At 48.3% G+C, this 27,638-nt stretch overlaps 1 protein-coding gene across 4 annotated transcripts in view; it reads right to left on the reverse strand.

Annotated features, from left to right (window-relative positions):
• Positions 1-1,049: 1,049 nt before the first annotated feature.
• The window catches only part of LOC146058284 (uncharacterized), a 31,285-nt gene continuing 4,696 nt past the window's right edge, over positions 1,050-27,638 (reverse strand). For 3 of the 4 annotated variants that reach the window (XM_083170513.1, XM_083170515.1, XM_083170516.1), the window contains exons 3-7: positions 17,414-17,605; positions 16,260-16,365; positions 12,560-12,657; positions 11,644-11,755; positions 1,050-2,113 (exon numbers count right to left, since the gene is read on the reverse strand). In XM_083170513.1, the coding sequence (XP_083026639.1) occupies positions 1,134-2,113; positions 11,644-11,755; positions 12,560-12,657; positions 16,260-16,365; positions 17,414-17,605 (1,488 nt within the window). In that variant the 3' untranslated portion in view covers positions 1,050-1,133. The remainder of the gene's footprint in view (positions 2,114-11,643; positions 11,756-12,559; positions 12,658-16,259; positions 16,366-17,413; positions 17,606-27,638) is intronic. The other variant, XM_083170514.1, reaches the window with a different exon arrangement.

The following is a 27,638-nucleotide window of genomic DNA, read 5'->3' on the forward strand; positions in this document are numbered from 1 at the left end:
GATAGGGGCTCTTGGACCAACCCTTGTTCCCAAAATATGGGGGAAAGATGATGAAGGGGTCCCCCATATTTATCAAATCCAGCACCAAGTAAGCTAGTGCCTCTGGCTGTAGAATTATCCCACCAATTATTCATCTCTGAACAGGGCCCCATGTGGGAGTGGGGAACCCCCCCAATAAAGGGGTCACCCAAGGGCTAGGGCTGAAGCCCAGGGATATGCCTGGCACCCTTGGCTCTGGGTGGCGAGCATACTTGCCTACCCTCCAAGAATGGCCGGGAGACTCCCAAAAATCGGGTCCCCCTCCTAGCCCCCCGGGAAGTTGGGCAAGTCTCCTGCTGCACCAAATACCGTATTTCGCAGGTCCGTGGCAAGGGGTGGAACTAAATGACATGAATCGCATCATTTTACCCCTTCCCCAATCCACGGACCCAGGAATTACTGCATGTGACTGACATGTTTCCTGGGTGTACCATCAAGAACGGTGGGTATGCCCAGGAAACCGCTGGGCGTCCCCTGTCTGGGGGCAAGTATTCGTGTGGGCGGTGTTAGAAGGTTTTGCTGCGTAGCGAGTCAGTCAGAATCATCCTCTAAGTAACTTCAGCGGTGCGGTGTCTGTTACCTAACGTTCTGTCAGGTGCTGGACTGGGTCCCAAGTCGGGATCCCGACAGTCATTTACCCGACGTCGGGATCCCAACTGTTAAAGCACCGACAGATGGGTTCCCGGCGGCCGCCGACTATTCTCCCTCGTGGGGGTCCACGACCCCCATAGAGGGAGAATAGAATAGGTGTCGAGCTTAGCGAGCCACCGTTCCCGCAGCGTGGCGAGCCCGCAAGGGGATCCCGACTGTCTGAGTCTGGCCAGTCCGGATCCCAATGTCGGGCTAATGACTGTCGGAACCCTATACCACACCCGTTCTGTCCTCCATCATATGCTTCGGTTCTCCCTTGAAACCAGCCATCTATAAAAGAATGCAATTTGTATAGTAACTGAAATGATTCCACAATGACAAATAAATATAACGAGGTCCACAATGAGCCTATGGCAGGATAGGTGATACACTTACTGAGGTTTATTCTTTGGATAACATATTCTCACTTGCAAACAAAGTATCACCTGAGCAAATTTACTTACTCAGGACATGAACATGGTTTCTCGTCTGTGTGTCCTCTGATGTGAAACAAGATTTGATTTACGTGTAAAACATTTCCCACACTCAGAACATGGATATGGCTTCTCACCTGAGTGACATCTCAGATGTGTTATAAGATTTGATTTGACTGTAAAACATTTATCACACTCTGGACACGAAAATGGCTTTTTACTCGTGTGTGTTCTCTGATGTTGAACAAGTTTCGATTTCAGTGTAAAACATTTCCCACACTCAGAGCACGCAAATGGCCTCTCATCTGTGTGATGTCTCTGATGTCTAACCAGCTCTGATTTTAGTGTAAAACCTTTCCCACACTGAGAACATGGAAACGGTTTCTCCCCTGTGTGACGTCTCAGATGTTTAACGAGCTCTGATCTGAGTGTAAAACATTTCCCACAAGCGGAACATGGATATGGCTTCTCGCCGGAGTGACGTCTCTGATGTGTAACGAGATTTGATTTATCTGTAAAACATTTCCCACACTCAGAACATGCAAACGGCTTCTCACCTGTGTGTGTTCTCGCATGTGTAATTAAACGTGATTTATATCTAAAATATTTTCCACACTCAGAACATGGAAATTGTCTCTCGCTTGTGTGAGTTCTCTCATGGCTAATTAAATGGGATTTAAATCTAAAATATCTCCCACACTCAGAGCATGGAAACTGTCTCTCGTGCTTCTTAGCTGGCTGATGGGTAACAAGCTTTGGATGTGTTACAGATTTGGCACCAATAGAACAGGGAACCATTGTATCTACTGTAGGAGGTGTGACAGACGTAGCATTATCAGAATATTCTTGATGACCAACGGGAGCAGATGACATATCAGCAGGGTGAGGTACTGGGTGTAGAATTGGGATGACTTCGGGAGAATCTTGTGTGATGTCATCGTCATCGTCTGTTTCACAATTTTCAGTTAAAACGAGATCCTCTGAGACATTCCGGCTGCTGCATCCAGCTGCTGGGGAGAAAATACATATATGGAAATATCAACGTTTGTCCACAAGTTTCATTTGGCTAAGGCTTTGGTGAACGGCTGCCACATTGTCATCAAATGGGCAAATGATGGACTGATGTTTAAATAAAGGGATTTTTGTAAGAACTTACCGTTCGAATCCCTTTCTCTGATATGGTCCTGGTGACACAGCTTCACATTGGGATGTAGGAGGGTCCGCAGGAGCCAGGCACCTATCCTAAAGCTTTTGGAGGGTAGGCTCCTCCCCTACTGCATCCCAGATTCCTCAGTTCAATCTTTCAAAGCCACTGGAATACATTAACTCAGTACAACGCCTGCACATATCATATGCACAATTTTAAATTTAACTTTTCAACCAATTATAACATGAAACATCATGAACACTGGCAATACTTACTGAGCGTAAGGGAGGGATCGCTGTGTCACCAGGACCATATCAGAGAAAGGGATTCGAACGGTAAGTTCTTACAAAAATCCCTTTTTCTCTTTCAATGGTCCTGGTGACACAGCTTCACATTGGGACGTTCCAGAGCCGGTCCTTTTGGGTGGGTACGCTCAGGTCTGCAGCTCTCATCACTGCTCGCCCGAATGATGCGTCCACCGACGCGAACTCATGGAACCTATTGAATTTGGCAAAAGTATGAACAGATGACCAAATGGCAGCCCTGCAAACCTGCTCAGCTGTTGCCCCAAGTCGAACCGCCCAAGAGGTGGTAACCGACCTGGTGGTATGCGCATTAATCCTGGCCGGTACAGGCCTACCAACTTTAGCCTATGCAAACGCAATAACAGAGCGCAACCACCTAGCAATGGTCTGCTTAGAAGCAGCCCAACCAATTTTGTGTATGTCATACAAAACCAGTAAAGTATCAGTCTTTCTGACACTCTTAACTCTGTCCACCTAAACGCGCAAGACGCGCACAACATCCAAATTCCTCAATTTGTCCCCTTTTCCTAGAACCCTCTGGGGGTTGAAACACAGGCAGAACCATCTCCTGATTTAGATGAAAAGCAGAGACTACTTTTGGTAAAAATCTTGGGGTACTGTCCGAAAGACAGCCCTATCATCATGACATATAAGGGAGGGAGACTTGTAGAACAAAGCTCCCAACTCCAATACTCTTTTTGCTGACGCCACCGCCAACAAAATACCAGCTTCCCTGTAAGGAAACTAAGGTCAGCCAACCTTAACGGCTCAAAAGGCACCTTTTTAAGGTACTCCAGAACCAGAGATAATTCCCCTGGCGCTACTGGTTGCTTGTAGGGAGGGTTCAATAGAGAAAACCCCCTGCAGGAAGGTCTGACTTCCAGTATTAATGCAACCCTTCTTCGGAAAGAAATTGACAAGGCCGAGATATGTACTTTGAGTTACTGAAGGCTTAACCCAGAGGAAAGTCCATTCTGTAAAAAACTCCAACAATTTTAGCCACTTTAAATCGGGATGTGTGTGATTTCTATCTTTCACACCATCGAATATAGGTCTTCCAGACCCTATAATAATTTTCAGAAGACTCTCTGGCTTTAATCATCGTGTTAACCACCACCTCTGAGAATCCTATATTCCTCAAAATGGCGGTTTCAACTGCCAGGCCATCAAAATTAATCAAGCTGAATCCAGATAGTTAAACGGTCCTTGTCTTAGACGGTCTGACCTCAGAGGTAGACGCCATGAGTCCACAGAGAATTTCTGAAGCCTCGAGTACTAGGACCTCCTTGGCCAATCTGGGGCCACTAAAATTACTGGAATTGTCAGGGCCTGTATCTTTTTCAACACTCTTGCCAGCATTGGAACTGGTGGAAAACATAAAGAGAATTCCCCTCCCAGGGGATAGACATGGCATCCACCGCTTCTGCCAGTGGATCCCTCATCCTGGCATAAAACCTGGGTACCTGATGGATGAATCTGGATGCCATCAGGTCCCCCTCCAAGGTTCCCCACCTCCATGTAATCTGGTGGAATACTTGTGGGTTCAGGCACCATTTCCCTTCCATCAGCTCCTTCCTGCTCAGGAAGTCGGCCTCTATATTCTCCATTCCTGGTATAAATATTGCTGATAATGCTGGAACATTCTGTTCCGCCCACAAGAAGATTCGGGACACCTCCCACATAGCCAGCTTGCTGCGTGTGCCTCCCTGGTGGTTCAGATAAGCCACAGCTGTGGCGTTGTCGGTCTGAATCCTTAAAGGGAGCCTCTGCAACCTGTCTCCCGCTAGAGAAAACACTTTCCACACAGCTCTCAGTTTCAAGATACTGATCGGTAAGGCAGATTCCTATGGAGTCCACAAACTCTGCAGACGCAGGTCCAAGACTACTGCCCCCCCAGCCCCTGAGACTGGCGTCGGTAGCGACTACCAGCCAGCTCCAGGACTGCAGTGACCAACCCCACTGAAGGGAGTCCACGTCTGTCCACCATTTCAGGGAGGCTCGAGTTTCCGAAGACAGCACTATCTGTTCAGATTTCATGGTCTGTGTGTTTCCTGACCAAGCCTTCAAAATATTCTCACTGGAACACCCGAGAGTGGAACCTGGCAAACTGCCGCGTCTCGAAAGACGCCACCATCTTCCCCAGCAGCTTGAGGCACCTCCATACTGATGTGCTCCGAGAGCTGAGAATCTCCTGGACTAAGGCAACCAGATCCCTGGCCTTTGCCTCCAGTAAAAATACCTGATGTAGATGGGTAACCCGAATGACCCCCAAGAATTGGAGTCTCTGTGACGGCACCAACTGAGACTTTTGTAAGTTTAAAAACAAGCCGTGAGCCTGACAAAAACCCAATGGCTTTTGCCAAGTGACTCTTCAACATGTCTGCTGACTCCGCTCTGAACAGCAGGTCGTCCAAATATGGGATCACGGTGCTTCCCCTCAGTCGAAGCACAGCCGCCATTACAGACATTATCTTGGTGAATACCCTTGGCGCTGAGGCCAGGCCGAAGTGCAACGCCTGGAATTGCAAGTGTATGGTCTCCTATCTCAATAGGGCCTGATGTCCTGGGTGAACAGGAACATGAAGGTACGCGTCCTGGACATCCATGAACGCCAAAAATTCTCCCTGGTCCAGGCTTCACAGCACTGACCATAGAGACTCCATTTTGAAATGGTCTACCCACAAATGGATAATTAACGACTTTAAATTGAGAATCGGTCTGAAAGACCCGTCTGGTTTGGACACCCGACACAGTGGAATAAAAGCCTTTTTTCCATTCCGCTCTGGGGACCGGGATCACCACACCCTTCTCTAAAAAAGAATGAGCCGCTCCCAAGGGAGCTGTACGGAGCCGAGCCCCTTTTGGTATTGGCGTGGGAATGAATCTTCTTGGAAGAAGACCCTTGAAGGGAATTCTGTAACCCTGGGTTGTAATTTCTAACACCCAAGAATCCCGGTCTAACAATGCCCATGCGTCTTTGAACAGTGTCAGATGTCCCCCCATCTAGACCACCGCCGGGCAAAACCCTTGGCAGTCATGCAGATGGTTTGTCCTCTCCTTTGTGTTTGGTTTCTTATTTTTGAAAGGAACCAAATTTAGACTTTAGGACCTTTCCCCTGAAGGGCTGCCCTCAGAAAGACGCACCTCCTCTAAGGGAGGGCCGCAAGGCTGGCCTGAAAGCAGAAACCTTGATGTCTGCTTGGCTGCAGGGACTGGCAGGAAACTACTTTTGCCACCTGTGGCCTGCTTAATAACCTCTTCCAGTTCAGAAGCAAATAACAGCTTTCCTTTAAAAGCTATTGTCTCTAAGGCTTTCTTAGACACATTATCTGCCTCCCAAGCCTTAAGCCAGAGGACTCTCCTGGCATTTACAGACACTGTGGAAACTCTGGCAGCCATTTTGAGAGCTTCCTCTCAGACTTCAATACATGCTCTGCAGCCGTTTTTAAGCTTCTCTGCAAGCAATAACACACAAGGGTCAACGTGTAAAATAGTGCACAAATTTCTGGCCCACACGATCATGGCCTTAGAGACCCAGGCTGAAATCATCAGAGGGCGTAGGGTGTATCCCACCCCTTAAAATAATGCTTTGAGGTTACCCTCCAGCTTTTAGTCTGCGGGGTCCTTAAACGCTGCTACCCCTTGTACTGGTAGCACAGTGGCTCCACCTGAGGTCTTGATACACGTGCCACAGAAGCATCTACCACTGGGACTTTTTTCCAGAGGTCAGCATGCGCCTCAGGCATGGGGTACAGGCTTAGAAATCTTTTAAGTATCTGAAGCCTTTTATCAGGGGTTTTTTAGGCCCCTTTGCAGGGAGATATCAGAATCTTTACGCTGTCTCATAAAAAACAACCTTTGCAGGAGTTTATCCTTCACAGACAAATTTAATGCCTGTTTAACAGCAGTAATAAAATCCTCTACCCCTGAGGCTGAGGACTCTTCAGAAATATCACCCTGGTTTGGTTCTGTGTAGTCTCCTACCTCATCAGCAGCTAATAATGGCCCTGAATAAGACCTTTTAGGTGTCCCCACAGAATAACCATAAAACTTGTGCAACAAGTAATTTAAACCTGCTGATTCCCATAGCAGTACCCTGCATGACCAGTAATAAATCAGGATCTGTCTGGGTCCGAGGCACAGAGCTAGGGGACTGCTGAGAGAATGGCAATGGTCTAGGGAAGTTACCAGCCATCACTCTGCCTGTCCAGTAATGCACCAAAGCATTTTCAGACCTGCCTAGGGCTTGGCCCATGCAAGTTCCGATGTACTACCCTCTGGAGTTCACTCCCCATGGGTTTCACAGCAGCGCATATAAATACATAAGCCCCCCTCAGGGACAATTCTCAGTGTACAACCACTGCAAGCGCTCAATGCATTTGAGGCTCCCTCCCCCAAGACCACAGGCTGTTGCTCAGACCTGATGTTCTCAATTAACACAGTCCCAGCATTAAATGTACAAACATTATATACAGAACCAATATACTCAGTTCACTTAGCTTTCTGTAGTCTTCAGAATGGGGAAAGCGATGCCCAGGAAATCCAATCACTCTGTCAGGATCTGTAAGCCAGCTCAGCTCCGCTGCAAGCGTTCTGAATGGCGCCAAAACAGAGTGAGGGAAGGGATCAAGTCCCTGCTGCTGCGGGGTCTGTGACTTTTGGCGCCAACTACCCCCAGACAGCCGCTCCCATTGTAGGATCTCCTTGTTCCAGTATCTCCCCCTCAGCTGGGGACCACTCGGAACATGCCTGTAACAACACTGCTGTCCTCTCATATCAGGAGCTCAGTGTGTAAGCTCCGCATAAAATGGCCGCCGCCATCACGGAGCGCCTGTCCCCCATGATCCCCACCTAGCGTGAAGCCGGTTTCAGAGCGCTCCGGAGCCCAGGCAGCTTCTTAAAAGAAGCTGTAAGCGCTGCACAGGGAGGCCAGACAGCGTCTCCCTCGTGCACAGTGAGCTGACAGGACGCGCTTCTGTCAGCTCCTGCTGCGCTAGCAGTGTGAAGATTCACTAAAGAGAATCCTCACACTGTGCCTACCTAGCTAGTGTAAAAGTTAATAAAATAATAAAAACCCTAACTACTCTACTCCTTCGGCTGCTCCGGCAGCCCTTTAGAATAGCACCCACTCCAGTGGGCACCTAACACGAACTGGGGAATCTGGGATGCAGTAGGGGAGGAGCCTACCCTCCAAAAGCTTTAGGATAGGTGCCTGGCTCCTGCGGACCCTCCTACATCCCAATGTGAAGCTGTGTCACCAGGACCATTGAAAGAGAAAATTAACTGGCATCATCATAGATAGATATAGTCTCCACTTCAGACTCCAACTCAAGCGTCTGACTCTCAGGGTGAGAGCTGGAGGACTGCGTAAGCCCCCCGTATGCTCACAGCCAGTGCAGGCCATACCCTGGATGATTGACAGACAGACGCTGTTTATGGGCTGCACCGCAGTGTGTTCTGGGAGGGCCGTACAAAACTGCAGGCTCATCTGTTAGGAGGGATCTCCCCGTGGCCATCTCAGCACAGAGTAAGTATTGACTTACGGCGGTGCTGCCCGTGGGGGGATGGGGAATACATTTGATGTTGAGTGGCTTTCCCCCACTTCGCGTGGCTGTGAAGCTATTTGCAGCTGTGCACAGGGCGGACTCTCAGACAGGGAGGGGGCTGTGATACCGGGTCTGAATCCTCCCTCAGTCACAAACGTTTACATATCTGACCTAATCTCCATTCCCATGCCCCCGCTTCACTCCTCAAATACACGCCACCTCTCCTCCCTACGGAGTACTTCATCCTACTCCCTTCACCAGGACTTTGCCAGTGAACCTCCCTACCCCTGGAACTCTCTCCCCCCATCAGACTTTACTCCTCTCTTCAAAGAGGCTCTCAATACCCACTTCTTCCTCAGCGCCATTCACCCTCATCCTAACCCCCCTCCTCCTCACTCCTCTGTCACGTCACTCCTCTGCAGATCTCCTTTAGAATGTAAGCTCTTATGATCAGGGCCCCCCCCTTCTCTCATGTGTTTCTACATCCCTCTTACTATGGTTTACTCCATACTCCCTCTCCAGCAGCACCTAACCCTTGGTTTGCTACCACCTATGTGCATACTTCAGTGGCCCGATCTGTGATGCAGCAATAAACCCCGTCCTTGTCCTGCAATGTCCTGTACTGGAAGTCACAGGTTTCTTGTTTAATCCACTTGTGTGAGACGCTGAACACTTGTGGCACCATATAAATAAAGGATGATAATAATATACACTCATGCAGGGCCGCCACTGGAAATGCTGGTGCCCGGGACTGACCTACAGTCCGGGCCCCCAGCGGCACAGCACCATACCTCTTCAGTGGCATGACCGGAATTTTCTCGGGCTGATCTGCGTTGCAGGAGCCGGCTCTTCCGATAACTTTCCAGGCATGCCACTAATTGGTAGGCACACGGGTAGATTTATTTTAGCCACGCTAAACGCGCCGCTATAACACTCCCTGCTTCACCTCCTTAGTGAGGCGAAGCAGGAGGGGACACCAACAAGATGTATCAACATCTTGCCGGCTGAAGCGGGGGGGCGCTAGCTCCCCCCTCCGGCGATGTCCTTCCTGGAGACAGCGCATCAGTTAATACTGATGCGCCATCTCCTCCCCCCCTGGCCGGCTGACTGAGCATGCACGGACTCGCTACTCTCGCGAGATCTCCAGGGCAGCTCAGAGCCAGCAGCAGGGGCAGCGCTGTCCCTGCTGTGGGCATAGGGCATCGCCGCCTGCAGCTGTCGAAGTGGATAGCTGCAGGCTTCGGAACGGTCAGCGATGCTGAGCTTTCATAAATTAGGCAGGAGGCAGGCGCGCAGTACGAAATATCATAGCTGCGCTAAGCCTCCTGCCCGACAGAACCGTACGCTAGACATCCGCTCGGCGGGTGTCATAGATAGGGGAAGCGCTATCCCCTGCCATAACGCACGGTGATAGCGCATATTCCCCTGATCGACGTTTAAGAAATCTACCCCTGTATGCGCTAATGGTGCCTCCAGGTGTGCATCACTGGCGCACAGACATCCCTTGCGTCACATACCTGCGGCTGCCCCCCGCGCCAACCCCAGGTCCCGCTCTGGAAGTTCGGGGCTGCTCAGGAGCACTCGGGCGCCTGAAACACATGACCTCGACCCAAGCAGCAGCCCCGAACTTCCACAACAGCGGCAGCCTTCTGCATCAGCCCCAGGGGAGCAGGAAACCCTGGTATTGGAGAGAAGATTCCGTTCCTCCCAGCGGGTGCAGCCACAGACTAGGATGCACGGCAGGTTGTCAGGAAGAGAAACAGTCTGCCAGCCACACTGCATACAGTGATTATTAACCCTTTGGTTGCCAACGTTGCCGTGAGCAACCCTCAAAATATCCACTAAAAATGTGTCAGCGCCGCTCACAGCGCCATAAGTACAAATACAGCCAAGTCAATTCATTGAAGTTTAGTTAAATATTGCACCCGAAACAAGAACAGTCGCTGTGGGCGGCGCTGGCATTTTTAGCGGATCTTTCGAGGATCTCTTGGCACTCAAAGGGTTAATAAAAAAGGGGTTGCTTGGCAACTTTCACAGCTATTTTTACAAATTCCTTTGGCCCTGAAAGAGTTAAAATATAACTGAATGGTTTCACATTACATGGTATTTTATAAAACAGCTAAATGTATGTTCAATTATTATTATAGAATGTGCATAAAGAAAATCAAGGCTGTGTGACGATGGCGCTGTGTGACGATGGCGCCGTGTGACGATGGCGCCGTGTGTATTTTATTATTATTGTTATTTATTTCCTTTCACATAGTCATTGATAATGGGGTTATATAAATGAGCCTAAATTCTCATTGCAGGAGTACAGACCACTTGTGCTACTTCTAACTGTAAACTGTTGACACAGGATAATATCCTGAATTATGTTGTTATTAGTGCGATCATATTGGTGTCAGGCGCTACGTAACTCCATGCTCGGGAATCCATATATATCACCCACGTAGCGACCCACTGATCAGCACGATCACTAAGCACACAGCGATGTGTCAGCGCTGCACAGCAATGTGTGCTGAGCGATCTGTCAGGGACAGTGTTCTTCAGTGAGAACAGTGGCCCGACCGATTAATAATCAGCGCCAGATACAGACAGGAGGGCCACGGATTTACATCCCTCAGTATACCCCCCGCACACAGCGATATGCAGGCATTTTCTGAGCGATTTAGTGAAATTATGGAAAAATCTCCTGAATATCGCTCCGTGTGTACGCCCCAGAACTCGTGCGGTTTGGCTCAGTGCCCATACATAGGTTGCTAACAGTATCAAGTCGGTGCTTGAAAGATTCAGATATATATATTGTACTGTAAGTATTTCTTTGCCCAGACAGACTGGAACTGCTCCGCTAGGATTCGGATTATTCCCATGTGGTATTGATGATACGGCCTGATATATTCTACCACTTGTAGGTAATCACATGGGGGTTTTGTATCAGCTCTGTAAGATCCGTGTTAGTAGGAAGTTCCTCACTATAGATCTTAGTACATCGGGGCAGATATTAACTGCAGACGACTTTGATGTTATGTATCTATTAATTTGGTTCACATTCTGTGCATAGTGACCAGTGTCTGGGTGTTCCTAATGTCTGCGCACTACGTGAGAGGGATTCAAGTGTCTCTTATACAGTATATAGAACAGCTGTGATACAGGCGTTACTTTCAGTTAGTGCCCGGACAGAAGAGAACTGGAATACAGTCACTAGGTCGACATGGGGTTAGGGTGGCAGGATCATTATGTCGACATGGGGTAGGTTGACAGTCAAAAAGCCGACATGGGGTTTTTCGCTTTTTTTTGAGCCGACAGGCGGTATTTCATGCCCGACCATCCACTAGGGTGTGGTGGGAGAATAAATTAGTGTGCCGAGCGCAGCGGGCCATGCGAGGGGACGCGGTACTCTTTTTTTAGTGTCCATGTCGACTGTGTTGACATTAAGGACAGAGAAAAGTGGAAAACCCCATGTTTTTGCTTTTGCGATCCGTGCTGAAACAGGCCAGAGATCACTGCTATGATGGAGCCAGGAGAATGTGACTGTTACTCACCGGTGCTGATATCTATCGGGGTTTCCTCCTCCTTACACTGCTGATCACCCCAAATATACGTCTCTATTTCACCCTCTATATCTTCTGCCTTAATATCAGCCTGATCGTCACCCTAAGTGCAACATGAAATAATAACGCAGTACAATATCAGTGTATAAGACCATGCAGCTTCTCTACATATAATGTACATATAATATAGATCTGGGGTAGCCAACCCTAGTCCTCGAGAGCTACCACCAGTGCATGTTTTGCAGGTCTCCTCACAGAATCACAAGTGAGGTAATTAGCTCCATCTGTGTATCTTTTAAAATGTGTCAGTGATTAATGAGTGCAGCTGTGCAGCAGCTAGGTTGTCTGGAACATGTGAACTGTTGGTAGCTCTCGTAGGCTAGGGTTGGCAACCACTGATATAGATATACGGCCCCATTTATCAAGTAATATTTGCGGCTAAATCCCCGAAAACGAATTAACCGCAAATATTAAGTATCCCCTGGATGTATTAAAGGGGACTGCAGCAGGAATCTCCGATCCCCCCTGCAGCACCGCCGGCCGCATCCCCCATAGGTTCTATCAACATCGGGCAGCCCGGCATCGCACCCCTGGGCTATCGCCATTCTGAGATGTGATAGACCATTGTAGCCTATGGCTGCACATCGCACTGCCCTGGCAGCAGTGCGGTCAGCGGGGTGGTCAGTGCATAACCGCGCATGCGCAGACCCCCCGGATTCCGGCTCCGGGCATCGCAAGGATGGCTCCTTTTGGAGCCCTGTCCCTGCGCCTAGCAGAATAATACATTTAGATGATGTGATTGCATTTTACAATGCGATCCTGGGCGGTAATATTATGTAAATGCGATCATTGATAAATGTGCCCCATAGTCACTTTGGTATATTAGGGGACCACAAATCCCACATACCTGATCCTCCAGTGGGGTCCTGTGATTCTCCTCAGTACAATCCTGGGAATACAGAGGACGGGGACATCTCTCTGGGGTATTCCTGTTACTGGGCCCATCTGTAGGAGACACGCAGTGACTAAGGACATTGTATATATGTGATTATCCTGGGAATACAGAGGACGCGGACATCTCTCTGGGGTATCTCTGTTACTGGGCCCATCTGTAGGAGACACATAGTGACTGAGGACATTGTATATATGTGATTATCCTGGGAATACAGAGGACGGGGACATCTCTCTGGGGTATTCCTGTTACTGGCCCCATCTGTAGGAGACACGCAGTGACTGAGGACATTGTATAAATATGTGATTATCCTGGGAATACAGAGGATGGGGACATCTCTCTGGGGTATTCCTGTTACTGGCCCCATCTGTAGGAGACACGCAGTGACTGAGGACATTGTATAAATATGTGATTATCCTGGGAATACAGAGGACGGGGACATCTCTCTGGGGTATTCCTGTTACTGGGCCCATCTGTAGGAGACACACAGTGACTGAGTACATGGTATATATGTGATTATCCTGGGAATACAGAGGATGGGGACATCTCTCTGGGGTATTCCTGTTACTGGCCCCATTTGTAGGAGACACGCAGTGACTGAGGACATTGTATATATGTGATTATCCTGGGAATACAGAGGACGGGGACATCTCTCTGGGGTATTCCTGTTACTGGGCCCATCTGTAGGAGACACGCAGTGACTGAGGACATTGTATATATGTGATTATCCTGGGAATACAGAGGACGGGGACATATCTCTGGGGTATTCCTGTTACTGGGCCCATCTGTAGGAGACACACAGTGACTGAGGACATTGTATAAATATGTGATTATCCTGGGAATACAGAGGACGGGGACATCTCTCTGGGGTATTCCTGTTACTGGGCCCATCTGTAGGAGACACACAGTGACTGAGGACATTGTATATATGTGATTATCCTGGGAATACAGAGCACGGGGACATCTCTCTGGGGTATTCCTGTTACTGGCCCCATCTGTAGGAGACACACAGTGACTGAGGACATTGTATATATGTGATTATCCTGGGAATAAAGAGGACGGGGACATCTCTCTGGGGTATGACTCTTACTGGGCCCATCTGTAGGAGACAGGCAGTGACTCAGGACATTGTATATATGTGATTATCCTGGAAATACAGAGGACGGGGACATCTCTCTGGGGTATTCCTGTTACTGGGCCCATCTGTAGGAGACACACAGTGACTGAGGACATTGTATATATGTGATTATCCTGGGAATACAGAGGACGGGGACATCTCTCTGGGGTATTCCTGTTACTGGCCCATCTGTAGGAGACACACAGTGACTGAGGACATAGTATATATGTGATTATCCTGGGAATACAGAGGACAGGGACATCTCTCTGGGGTACTCCTGTTACTGGGCCCATCTGTAGGAGACACACAGTGACTGAGGACATGGTATATATGTGATTATCCTGGGAATACAGAGGATGGGGACATCTCTCTGGGGTATCTCTGATACTGGGCCCATCTGTAGGAGACACACAGTGACTGAGGACATGATATATATGTGATTATCCTGGGAATACAGAGGACGGGGACATCTCTCTGGGGTATTCCTGTTACAGGCCCCATCTGTAGGAGACACACAGTGACTGAGGACATGGTATATATGTGATTATCCTGGGAATACAGAGGACGGGGACAACTCTCTGGGGTATTCCTGTTACTGGCCCCATCTGTAGGAGACACACAGTGACTGAGGACATTGTATATATGTGATTATCCTGGGAATACAGAGGACGGGGACAACTCTCTGGGGTATTCCTGTTACTGGCCCCATCTGTAGGAGACACACAGTGACTGAGTACATTGTATATATGTGATTATCCTGGGAATACAGAGGACGGAGACATCTCTCTGGAGTATCTCTGTTACTGGGCCCATCTGTAGGAGACACACAGTGACTGAGGACATGGTATATATGTGATTATCCTGGGAATACAGAGGACGGGGACATCTCTCTGGGGTATTCCTGTTACTGGGCCCATCTGTAGGAGACACACAGTGACTGAGGACATGGTATATATGTGATTATCCTGGGAATACAGAGGACGGGGACATCTCTCTGGGGTATCTCTGTTACTGGGCCCATCTGTAGGAGACACACAGTGACTGAGGACACTGTATATATGTGATTATCCTGGGAATACAGAGGACGGGGACATCTCTCTGGGGTATCTCTGTTACTGGGCCCATCTGTAGGAGACACACAGTGACTGAGGACATGGTATATATGTGATTATCCTGGGAATACAGAGGACGGGGATATCTCTCTGGGGTATCTCTGTTACTGGGCCCATCTGTAGGAGACACACAGTGACTGAGGACATGGTATATATGTGATTATCCTGGGAATACACAGGACGGGGACATCTCTCTGGGGTATTCCTGTTACTGGCCCCATCTGTAGGGGGCACGCAGTGACTGAGGACATTGTATATATGTGATTATCCTGGGAATACAGAGGACGGGGACATCTCTCTGGGGTATTCCTGTTACTGGGCCCATCTGTAGGATACACGCAGTGACTGAGGACATTGTATATATGTGATTATCCTGGGAATACAGAGGACGGGGACATCTCTCTGGGGTATTCCTGTTACTGGCCCCATCTGTAGGAGACACACAGTGACTGAGGACATGTAATATATGTGATTATCCTGGGAATACAGAGGACGGGGACATCTCTCTGGGGTATTCCTGTTACTGGGCCCATCTGTAGGAGACACGCAGTGACTGAGGACATTGTATATATGTGATTATCCTGGGAATACAGAGGACGGGGACATCTCTCTGGGGTATCCCTGTTACTGGACCCATCTGTAGGAGACACGCAGTGACTGAGGACATGGTATATATGTGATTATCCTGGGAATACAGAGGACGGGGACATCTCTCTGGGGTATTCCTGTTACTGGCCCCATCTGTAGGAGACACACAGTGACTGAGTACATGGTATATATGTGATTATCCTGGGAATACAGAGGACGGGGACATCTCTCTGGGGTATTCCTGTTACTGGCCCCATCTGTAGGAGACACCCAGTGACTGAGGACATAGTATATATGTGATTATCCTGGGAATACAGAGGACGGGGACATCTCTCTGGGGTATTCCTGTTACTGGGCCCATCTGTAGGAGACACACAGTGACATCTCTCTGGGGTATTCCGGTTACTGTGCCCATCTGTAGGAGACACACAGTGACTGAGTACATGGTATATATGTGATTATCCTGGGAATACAGAGGACGGGGACATCTCTCTGGGGTATTCCTGTTACTGGGCCCATCTGTAGGAGACATGCAGTGACTGAGGACATGGTATATATGTGATTATCCTTGGAATACAGAGGACGGGGACATCTCTCTGGGGTATTCCTGTTACTGGCCCCATCTGTAGGAGACACACAGTGACTGAGGACATGGTATATATGTGATTATCCTGGGAATACAGAGGACGGGGACATCTCTCTGGGGTATTCCTGTTACTGGCCCCATCTGTAGGAGACACACAGTGACTGAGGACATTGTATATATGTGATTATCACATGCTGGGTGTATATAGGGGACCCTCATACCTGCTCTTCCCTGTATAAAAATTCCTCTTACCGAGTAATGTGAGGGGCCGATGACTGTCCAGACCCCTGTGTTCCTCTATATACTCTTCATCCTCCATGGAGAGACAGAGAGTGACATCCTGACACCTTATAGGCACCTGACACACACAATGATACAGACACATACCGTGGTGTTACTGTATAACGTCCCATTCCCAACAGTCACCTCCCCGGTCACATCCCCGGTGTTACTGTATAACGCCCCATTCCCAGCAGTCACCTCTCCGGTCACATCCCCCCGGTGTTACTGTATAACGTCCCATTCCCAGCAGTCACCTCTCCGGTCACATTCCCCAGTGTTACTGTATAACGTCCCATTCCCAGCAGTCACCTCTCTGGTCACATCCCCCGGTGTTACTGTATAACGTCCCATTCCCAGCAGTCACCTCTACGGTCACATCCCCCAGTGTTACTGTATAACGTCCCATTCCCAGCAGTCACCTCTCCGGTCACATCCCCCAGTGTTACTGTATAACGTCCCATTCCCAGCAGTCACCTCTCCGGTCACATCCCCCGGTGTTACTGTATAACGTCCCATTCCCAGCAGTCACCTCTCCGGTCACATTCCCCGGTGTTACTGTATAACGTCCCATTCCCAGCAGTCACCTCTCCGGTCACATCCCCCCGTGTTACTGTATAACGTCCCATTCCCAGCAGTCACCTCTCCGGTCACATTCCCCGGTGTTACTGTATAACGTCCCATTCCCAGCAGTCACCAATCTGGTCACATCCCCTGTGTTACTGTATAACGTCCCATTCCAAGCAGTCACCTCTCCGGTCACATCCCCCCGGTGTTACTGTATAACGTCCCAATCCCAGCAGTCACCTCACCGGTCACATCCCCCCGGTGTTACTGTATAATGTCCCAATCCCAGCAGTCACCTCACAGGTCACATCCCCCCGGTATTACTGTATAATGTCCCATTCCCAGCAGTCACCTCTCCGGTCACATCCCCCCGGTGTTACTGTATAATGTCCCATTCCCAGCAGTCACATCCCCCGGTGTTACTGTATAACGTCCCATTCCCAGCAGTCACCTCTCCGGTCACATCCCCGGTGTTACTGTATAACGTCCCATTCCCAGCAGTCACCTCTCCGGTCACATCCCCCGGTGTTACTGTATAATGTCCCATTCCCAGCAGTCACCTCTCCGGTTGGCAGCTGGATGATCTTGTTGGTGAGTTCCAGGATCTTCTGCTCACTGTCTCTCTCATGTATCAGTGAGTGATGTGGAGACACTGTGATGGGGCTCTGGGTCCTGCTCAGTCCTCCTGACACACGGGGACGGCTGCTGGGTGTCACACAGTCACCAGATGTCTTCTTCACTACTGTGTAACCCTGTATATTGGGGAGGGACACGACAATACAAAGCTGAACCTCACCAACATGGGAGCTGTGATTACCTCATAGATAACTGTACATAATACACAATAAGTTAGACTACAGACACAATGCCTACACTATCTGTACCCACTCCCTATATACAGCACTTCTGATTGGGGCTGACTCAGATTCCACACATAGCAGCTGCATCTGGGCCACATTTCACGCTTGGAACTAGCTGCAGATTTCCCGCTGTCATCAGTCGTCCGGATCCCTGTGGCTGCCTCTCCCTTATACTGTATATCCGCATGTTACAGCGGCTGTCCTTACTATCAGCACACGTATGTAGCAGCTCAACCCTGGGTGCAAGAGATCATCCTGACATTGCGGGATCTCAGAGTAATCTCTATAGGCTGCAATAACATCTACACCACGCTGCAAACACACGGTAAGTGCGAGCGCACCGGTGCTGACCAGTTACACATATCTAGCCACAGAAATCGGACTTCTGTGCTCCTCTGTATAGCCAATCGGATCTGCTGAGATGTGTATGTGTAAGATCCCCTTCACCCCCCAGTCATGTCCCTGTATTATTACTATAGATATAAGTGATGTCACTGTGACACTCCCAGATCCCCTCACCCCCCCCCCCAGTCATGTCCCTGTATTATTACTATAGATATAAGTGATGTCACTGTGACGCTCCCAGATCCCCTCACCCCCCAGTCACGTCCCTGTATTATTACTATAGATATAAGTGATGTCACTGTGACGCTCCCAGATCCCCCTCACCTCCCCAGTCATGTCCCTGTATTATTACTATAGATATAAGTGATGTCACTGTGACGCTCCCAGATCCCCGCACCTCCCCAGTCATGTCCCTGTATTATTACTATAGATATAAGTGATGTCACTGTGACACTCCCAGATCCCCTCACCCCCCCAGTCACGTCCCTGTATTATTACTATAGATATAAGTGATGTCACTGTGACGCTCCCAGATCCCCTCACCCCCCAGTCACGTCCCTGTATTATTACTATAGATATAAGTGATGTCACTGTGACGCTCCCAGATCCCCCTCACCTCCCCAGTCATGTCCCTGTATTATTACTATAGATATAAGTGATGTCACTGTGACGCTCCCAGATCCCCGCACCTCCCCAGTCATGTCCCTGTATTATTACTATAGATATAAGTGATGTCACTGTGACGCTCCCAGATCCCCTCACCCCCCAGTCACGTCCCTGTATTATTACTATAGATATAAGTGATGTCACTGTGACGCTCCCAGATCCCCTCACCCCCCAGTCACGTCCCTGTATTATTACTATAGATATAAGTGATGTCACTGTGACGCTCCCAGATTCCCCTCACCTCCCCAGTCATGTCCCTGTATTATTACTATAGATATATGTGACGTCACAGTGACGCTCCCAGATCCCCTCACCTCCCCAGTCACGTCCCTGTATTATTACTATAGATATAAGTGATGTCACTGTGACGCTCCCAGATCCCCCTCACCTCCCCAGTCATGTCCCTGTATTATTACTATAGATATAAGTGATGTCACTGTGACGCTCCCAGATCCCCTCACCCCCCAGTCACGTCCCTGTATTATTACTATAGATATAAGTGATGTCACTGTGACGCTCCCAGATCCCCCTCACCTCCCCAGTCATGTCCCTGTATTATTACTATAGATATAAGTGATGTCACTGTGACGCTCCCAGATCCCCTCACCTCCCAAGTCACGTCCCTGTATTATTACTATAGATAAGTGACGTCACAGTGACACTCCCAGATCCCCTCACCTCCCCAGTCACGTCCCTGTATTATTACTATAGATATAAGTGATGTCACTGTGACGCTCCGAGATCCCCCTCACCTCCCCAGTCATGTCCCTGTATTATTACTATAGATATAAGTGATGTCACTGTGACGCTCCCAGATCCCCTCACCTCCCCAGTCATGTCCCTGTATTATTACTACAGATATAAGTGATGTCACAGTGACACTCCCAGATCCCCTCACCTCCCCAGTCACGTCCCTGTATTATTACTATAGATATAAGTGATGTCACTGTGACGCTCCCAGATCCCCTCACCTCCCCAGTCATGTCCCTGTATTATTACTATAGATATATGTGATGTCACTGTGACGCTCCCAGATCCCCTCATCTCCGCAGTCACGTCCCTGTATTATTACTATAGATATAAGTGATGTCACTGTGACGCTCCCAGATCCCCTCACCCCCCAGTCACGTCCCTGTATTATTACTATAGATATAAGTGATGTCACTGTGACGCTCCCAGATCCCCCTCACCTCCCCAGTCATGTCCCTGTATTATTACTATAGATATAAGTGATGTCACTGTGACGCTCCCAGATCCCCTCACCTCCCCAGTCATGTCCCTGTATTATTACTACAGATATAAGTGATGTCACTGTGACGCTCCCAGATCCCCCTCACCTCCCCAGTCATGTCCCTGTATTATTACTATAGATATAAGTGATGTCACTGTGACACTCTCAGATCCCCTCACCTCCCCAGTCACGTCCCTGTATTATTACTATAGATATAAGTGATGTCACTGTGACGCTCCCAGATCCCCCTCACCTCCCCAGTCATGTCCCTGTATTATTACTATAGATATAAGTGATGTCACTGTGACGCTCCCAGATCCCCCTCACCTCCCCAGTCATGTCCCTGTATTATTACTATAGATATAAGTGATGTCACTGTGACGCTCCCAGATCCCCGCACCTCCCCAGTCATGTCCCTGTATTATTACTATAGATATAAGTGATGTCACTGTGACGCTCCCAGATCCCCCTCACCTCCCCAGTCATGTCCCTGTATTATTACTATAGATATAAGTGATGTCACTGTGACGCTCCCAGATCCCCGCACCTCCCCAGTCATGTCCTTGTATTATTACTATAGATATAAGTGATGTCACTGTGACGCTCCCAGATCCCCGCACCTCCCCAGTCATGTCCCTGTATTATTACTATAGATATAAGTGATGTCACTGTGACGCTCCCAGATCCCCTCACCCCCCAGTCACGTCCCTGTATTATTACTATAGATATAAGTGATGTCACTGTGACGCTCCCAGATCCCCCTCACCTCCCCAGTCATGTCCCTGTATTATTACTATAGATATAAGTGATGTCACTGTGACGCTCCCAGATCCCCTCACCTCCCCAGTCATGTCCCTGTATTATTACTACAGATATAAGTGATGTCACAGTGACACTCCCAGATCCCCTCACCTCCCCAGTCACGTCCCTGTATTATTACTATAGATATAAGTGATGTCACTGTGACGCTCCCAGATCCCCTCACCTCCCCAGTCATGTCCCTGTATTATTACTATAGATATATGTGATGTCACTGTGACGCTCCCAGATCCCCTCATCTCCGCAGTCATGTCCCTGTATTATTACTATAGATATAAGTGATGTCACTGTGACGCTCCCAGATCCCCTCACCCCCCAGTCACGTCCCTGTATTATTACTATAGATATAAGTGATGTCACTGTGACGCTCCCAGATCCCCTCATCTCCGCAGTCATGTCCCTGTATTATTACTATAGATATAAGTGACGTCACAGTGATACTCCCAGATCCCCTCACCTCCCCAGTCATGTCCCTGTATTATTACTATAGATATAAGTGATGTCACTGTGACGCTCCCAGATCCCCTCACCTCCCCAGTCATGTCCCTGTATTATTACTATAGATATAAGTGATGTCACAGTGACGCTCCCAGATCCCCTCACCTCCCCAGTCATGTCCCTGTATTATTACTATAGATATAAGTGATGTCACTGTGACGCTCCCAGATCCCCTCACCTCCCCAGTCATGTCCCTGTATTATTACTATAGATATAAGTGATGTCACTGTGACGCTCCCAGATCCCCGCACCTCCCCAGTCATGTCCCTGTATTATTACTATAGATATAAGTGATGTCACTGTGACGCTCCCAGATCCCCTCACCCCCCAGTCACGTCCCTGTATTATTACTATAGATATAAGTGATGTCACTGTGACGCTCCCAGATCCCCCTCACCTCCCCAGTTATGTCCCTGTATTATTACTGTAGATATAAGTGATGTCACTGTGACACTCCCAGATCTCCCTCACCTCCCCAGTCATGTCCCTGTATTATTACTGTAGATATAAGTGATGTCACTGTGACACTCTCAGATCCCCTCACCTCCCCAGTCACGTCCCTGTATTATTACTATAGATATAAGTGATGTCACTGTGACACTCCCAGATCCCCCTCACCTCCCCAGTCATGTACCTGTATTATTACTATAGATATAAGTGATGTCACTGTGACACCCCCAGATCCCCCTCACCTCCCCAGTCATGTACCTGTATTATTACTATAGATATAAGTGATGTCACTGTGACACTCCCAGTTCCCCTCACCTCCCCAGCCATGTCCCTGTATTATTACTATAGATATAAGTGATGTCACTGTGATACTCCCAGATCCCCCTCACCTCCCCAGTCACATCCCTGTATTATTACTATAGATATAAGCGATGTCACTGTGACTCTCCTAGATCCCCTCACCCCCCCCAGTCATGTCCCTGTATTATTACTATAGATATAAGTGATGTCACTGTGACGCTCCCAGATTCCCCTCACCTCCCCAGTCATGTACCTGTATTATTACTATAGATATAAGTGATGTCACTGTGACACCCCCAGATCCCCTCACCTCCCCAGTCATGTACCTGTATTATTACTATAGATATAAGTGATGTCACTGTGACACTCCCAGTTCCCCTCACCTCCCCAGCCATGTCCCTGTATTATTACTATAGATATAAGTGATGTCACTGTGACACTCCCAGATCCCCCTCACCTCCCCAGTCACATCCCTGTATTATTACTATAGATATAAGCGATGTCACTGTGACTCTCCCAGATCCCCTCACCCCCCCCAGTCATGTCCCTGTATTATTACTATAGATATAAGTGATGTCACTGTGACACTCCCAGATCCCCCTCACCTCCCCAGTCATGTCCCTGTATTATTACTATAGATATAAGTGATGTCACTGTGACGCTCCCAGATCCCCTCACCTCCCCAGTCATGTCCTGTATTATTACTATAGATATAAGTGATGTCACTGTGACACTCCCAGTTCCCCTCACCCCCCCCAGTCACGTCCCTGTATTATTAATATAGATATAAGTGATGTCACTGTGATACTCCCAGATCCCCTCACCTCCCCAGTCACGTCCCTGTATTATTACTATAGATATAAGTGATGTCACTGTGACGCTCCCAGATCCCCTCACCTCCCCAGTCATGTCCCTGTATTATTACTATAGATATAAGTGATGTCACTGTGACGCTCCCAGATCCCCTCACCTCCCCAGTTATGTCCCTGTATTATTACTATAGATATAAGTGATGTCACTGTGACGCTCCAAGATCCCCTTACCTCCCCAGTCACGTCCCTGTATTATTACTATAGATATAAGTGATGTCACTGTGACGCTCCCAGATCCCCCTCACCTCCCCAGTCATGTCCCTGTATTACTACTATAGATATAAGTGACGTCACAGTGATACTCCCAGATCCCCTCACCTCCCCAGTCATGTCCCTGTATTATTACAACAGATATAAGTGATGTCACTGTGACGCTCCCAGATCCCTTCACCTCCCCAGTCACGTCCCTGTATTATTACTATAGATATAAGTGATGTCACTGTGACACTCCCAGATCCCCCTCACCTCCCCAGTCATGTCCCTGTATTATTACTATAGATATAAGTGACGTCACAGTGATACTCCCAGATCCCCTCACCTCCCCAGTCATGTCCCTGTATTATTACTGTAGATATAAGTGATGTCACTGTGACACTCTCAGATCCCCTCACCTCCCCAGTCACGTCCCTGTATTATTACTATAGATATAAGTGATGTCACTGTGACACTCCCAGATCCCCCTCACCTCCCCAGTCATGTACCTGTATTATTACTATAGATATAAGTGATGTCACTGTGACACCCCCAGATCCCCCTCACCTCCCCAGTCATGTACCTGTATTATTACTATAGATATAAGTGATGTCACTGTGACACTCCCAGTTCCCCTCACCTCCCCAGCCATGTCCCTGTATTATTACTATAGATATAAGTGATGTCACTGTGATACTCCCAGATCCCCCTCACCTCCCCAGTCACATCCCTGTATTATTACTATAGATATAAGCGATGTCACTGTGACTCTCCTAGATCCCCTCACCCCCCCCAGTCATGTCCCTGTATTATTACTATAGATATAAGTGATGTCACTGTGACGCTCCCAGATTCCCCTCACCTCCCCAGTCATGTACCTGTATTATTACTATAGATATAAGTGATGTCACTGTGACACCCCCAGATCCCCTCACCTCCCCAGTCATGTACCTGTATTATTACTATAGATATAAGTGATGTCACTGTGACACTCCCAGTTCCCCTCACCTCCCCAGCCATGTCCCTGTATTATTACTATAGATATAAGTGATGTCACTGTGACACTCCCAGATCCCCCTCACCTCCCCAGTCACATCCCTGTATTATTACTATAGATATAAGCGATGTCACTGTGACTCTCCCAAATCCCCTCACCCCCCCCAGTCATGTCCCTGTATTATTACTATAGATATAAGTGATGTCACTGTGACACTCCCAGATCCCCCTCACCTCCCCAGTCATGTCCCTGTATTATTACTATAGATATAAGTGATGTCACTGTGACGCTCCCAGATCCCCTCACCTCCCCAGTCATGTCCTGTATTATTACTATAGATATAAGTGATGTCACTGTGACACTCCCAGTTCCCCTCACCCCCCCCAGTCACGTCCCTGTATTATTAATATAGATATAAGTGATGTCACTGTGATACTCCCAGATCCCCTCACCTCCCCAGTCACGTCCCTGTATTATTACTATAGATATAAGTGATGTCACTGTGACGCTCCCAGATCCCCTCACCTCCCCAGTCATGTCCCTGTATTATTACTATAGATATAAGTGATGTCACTGTGACGCTCCCAGATCCCCTCACCTCCCCAGTTATGTCCCTGTATTATTACTATAGATATAAGTGATGTCACTGTGACGCTCCAAGATCCCCTTACCTCCCCAGTCACGTCCCTGTATTATTACTATAGATATAAGTGATGTCACTGTGACGCTCCCAGATCCCCCTCACCTCCCCAGTCATGTCCCTGTATTACTACTATAGATATAAGTGACGTCACAGTGATACTCCCAGATCCCCTCACCTCCCCAGTCATGTCCCTGTATTATTACAACAGATATAAGTGATGTCACTGTGACGCTCCCAGATCCCTTCACCTCCCCAGTCACGTCCCTGTATTATTACTATAGATATAAGTGATGTCACTGTGACACTCCCAGATCCCCCTCACCTCCCCAGTCATGTCCCTGTATTATTACTATAGATATAAGTGACGTCACAGTGATACTCCCAGATCCCCTCACCTCCCCAGTCACGTCCCTGTATTATTACTATAGATATAAGTGATGTCACTGTGACGCTCCCAGATCCCCTCACCTCCCCAGTCACGTCCCTGAATTATTACTATAGATATAAGTGATGTCACTGTGACGCTTCCAGATCCCCTCACCTCCCCAGTCACGTCCCTGTATTGTTACTATAGATATAAGTGATGTCACTGTGACACTCCCAGATCCCCCTCACCTCCCCAGTCATGTCCCTGTATTATTACTATATATATAATTAATGTCACTGTGATGCTCCCAGATCCCCCTCACCTCCCCAGTCACGTCCCTGTATTATTACTATAGATATAAGTGATGTCACTGTGACACTCCCAGATCCCCTCCCCAGTCATGTCCCTGTATTATTACTATAGATATAAGTGATGTCACTGTGACACTCCCAGATCCCCTCACCTCCCCAGTCATGTCCCTATATTATTACTATAGATAGAAGTGATGTCACCATCACCTCCCCAGTCATGTCCCTGTATTATTACTATAGATATAAGTGATGTCACTGTGACACTCCCAGATCCCCTCACCTCCCCAGTCATGTCCCTGTATTATTACTATAGATATAAGTGATGTCACTGTGACACTCCCAGATCCCCTCACCTCCCCAGTCATGTCCTGTATTATTACTATAGATATAAGTTATGTCACTGTGACACTCCCAGATCCCCTCACCTCCCCAGTCATCTCCCTGTATTATTACTATAGATAGAAGTGATGTCACTGTGACACTCCCAGATCCCCCTCAGCTCCCCAGTCATGTCCCTGTATTATTACTATAGATATAAGTGATGTCACTGTGACGCTCCCAGATCCCCGCACCTCCCCAGTCATGTCCCTGTATTATTACTATAGATATAAGTGATGTCACTGTGACGCTCCCAGATCCCCTCACCTCCCCAGTCATGTCCCTGTATTATTACTATAGATATAAGTGATGTCACTGTGACGCTCCCAGATCCCCCTCACCTCCCCAGTCACGTCCCTGTATTATTACTATAGACATAAGTGATGTCACAGTGATGCTCCCAGATCCCCTCACCTCCCCAGTCATGTCCCTGTATTATTACTATAGATATAAGTGATGTCACTGTGACTCTCCCAGATCCCCCTCACCTCCCCAGTCATGTCCCTGTATCATTACTATAGATATAAGTGATGTCACAGTGACACTCCCAGATCCCCTCACCTCCCCAGTCATGTCCTGTATTATTACTATAGATATAAGTGATGTCACTGTGACACTCCCAGATCCCCTCACCCCCCAGTCATGTCCCTGTATTATTACTATAGATATAAGTGATGTCACTGTGACGCTCCCAGATCCCCTCACCTCCCCAGTCACGTCCCTGTATTATTACTATAGATATAAGTGATGTCACTGTGACGCTCCCAGATCCCCCTCACCTCTCCAGTCATGTCCCTGTATTATTACTATAGATATAAGTGATGTCACTGTGACACCCCCAGATCCCCTCACCTCCCCAGTCATGTCTCTGTATTATTACTATAGATATAAGCGATGTCACTGTGACACTCCCAGATCCCCTCACCTCCCCAGTCACGTCCCTGTATTATTACTATAGATATAAGTGATGTCACTGTGACACTCCCAGATCCCCTCACTTCCCCAGTCATGTCCCTGTATTATTACTATAGATATAAGTGATGTCACTGTGACACTCCCAGATCCCCTCACCTCCCCAGTCATGTCCCTGTATTATTACTATAGATATAAGTGATGTTACAGTGACGCTCCCAGATCCCCTCACCTCCCCAGTCACGTCCCTGTATTATTACTATAGATATAAGTGATGTCATTGTGACACTCCCAGATCCCCCTCGCCTCCCCAGTCATGTCCTGTATTATTACTATAGATATAAGTGATGTTACAGTGACGCTCCCAGATCCCCTCACCTCCCCAGTCACGTCCCTGTATTATTACTATAGATATAAGTGATGTCATTGTGACACTCCCAGATCCCCCTCACCTCCCCAGTCATGTCCCTGTATTATTACTATAGATATAAGTGATGTCACTGTGACACTCCCAGATCCCCTCACCTCCCGTCATGTCCCTGTATTATTACTATAGATATAAGTGATGTTACAGTGACGCTCCCAGATCTCCTCACCCCCCGTCATGTCCCTGTATTATTACTATAGATATAAGTGATGTCACTGTGACGCTCCCAGATCTCTCACCCCCCCAGTCATGTCCCTGTATTATTACTATAGATGTAAGTGATGTCACCATCACCTCCCCAGTCATGTCCCTGTATTATTACTATAGATATAAGTGATGTCACTGTGACTCTCCCAGATCCCCTCACCTCCCCAGTCATGTCCCTGTATTATTACTATAGATATAAGTGATGTCACTGTGACACTCCCAGATCTCTCACCTCCCCAGTCATGTCCCTGTATTATTACTACAGATATAAGTGATGTCACTGTGACACTCCCAGATCTCTCACCTCCCC

This window comes from Crinia signifera, chromosome 2 (assembly GCF_055691185.1).
Source record: "Crinia signifera chromosome 2, ASM5569118v1, whole genome shotgun sequence".
NCBI classification, from domain to species: Eukaryota; Metazoa; Chordata; class Amphibia; order Anura; family Myobatrachidae; genus Crinia; species Crinia signifera.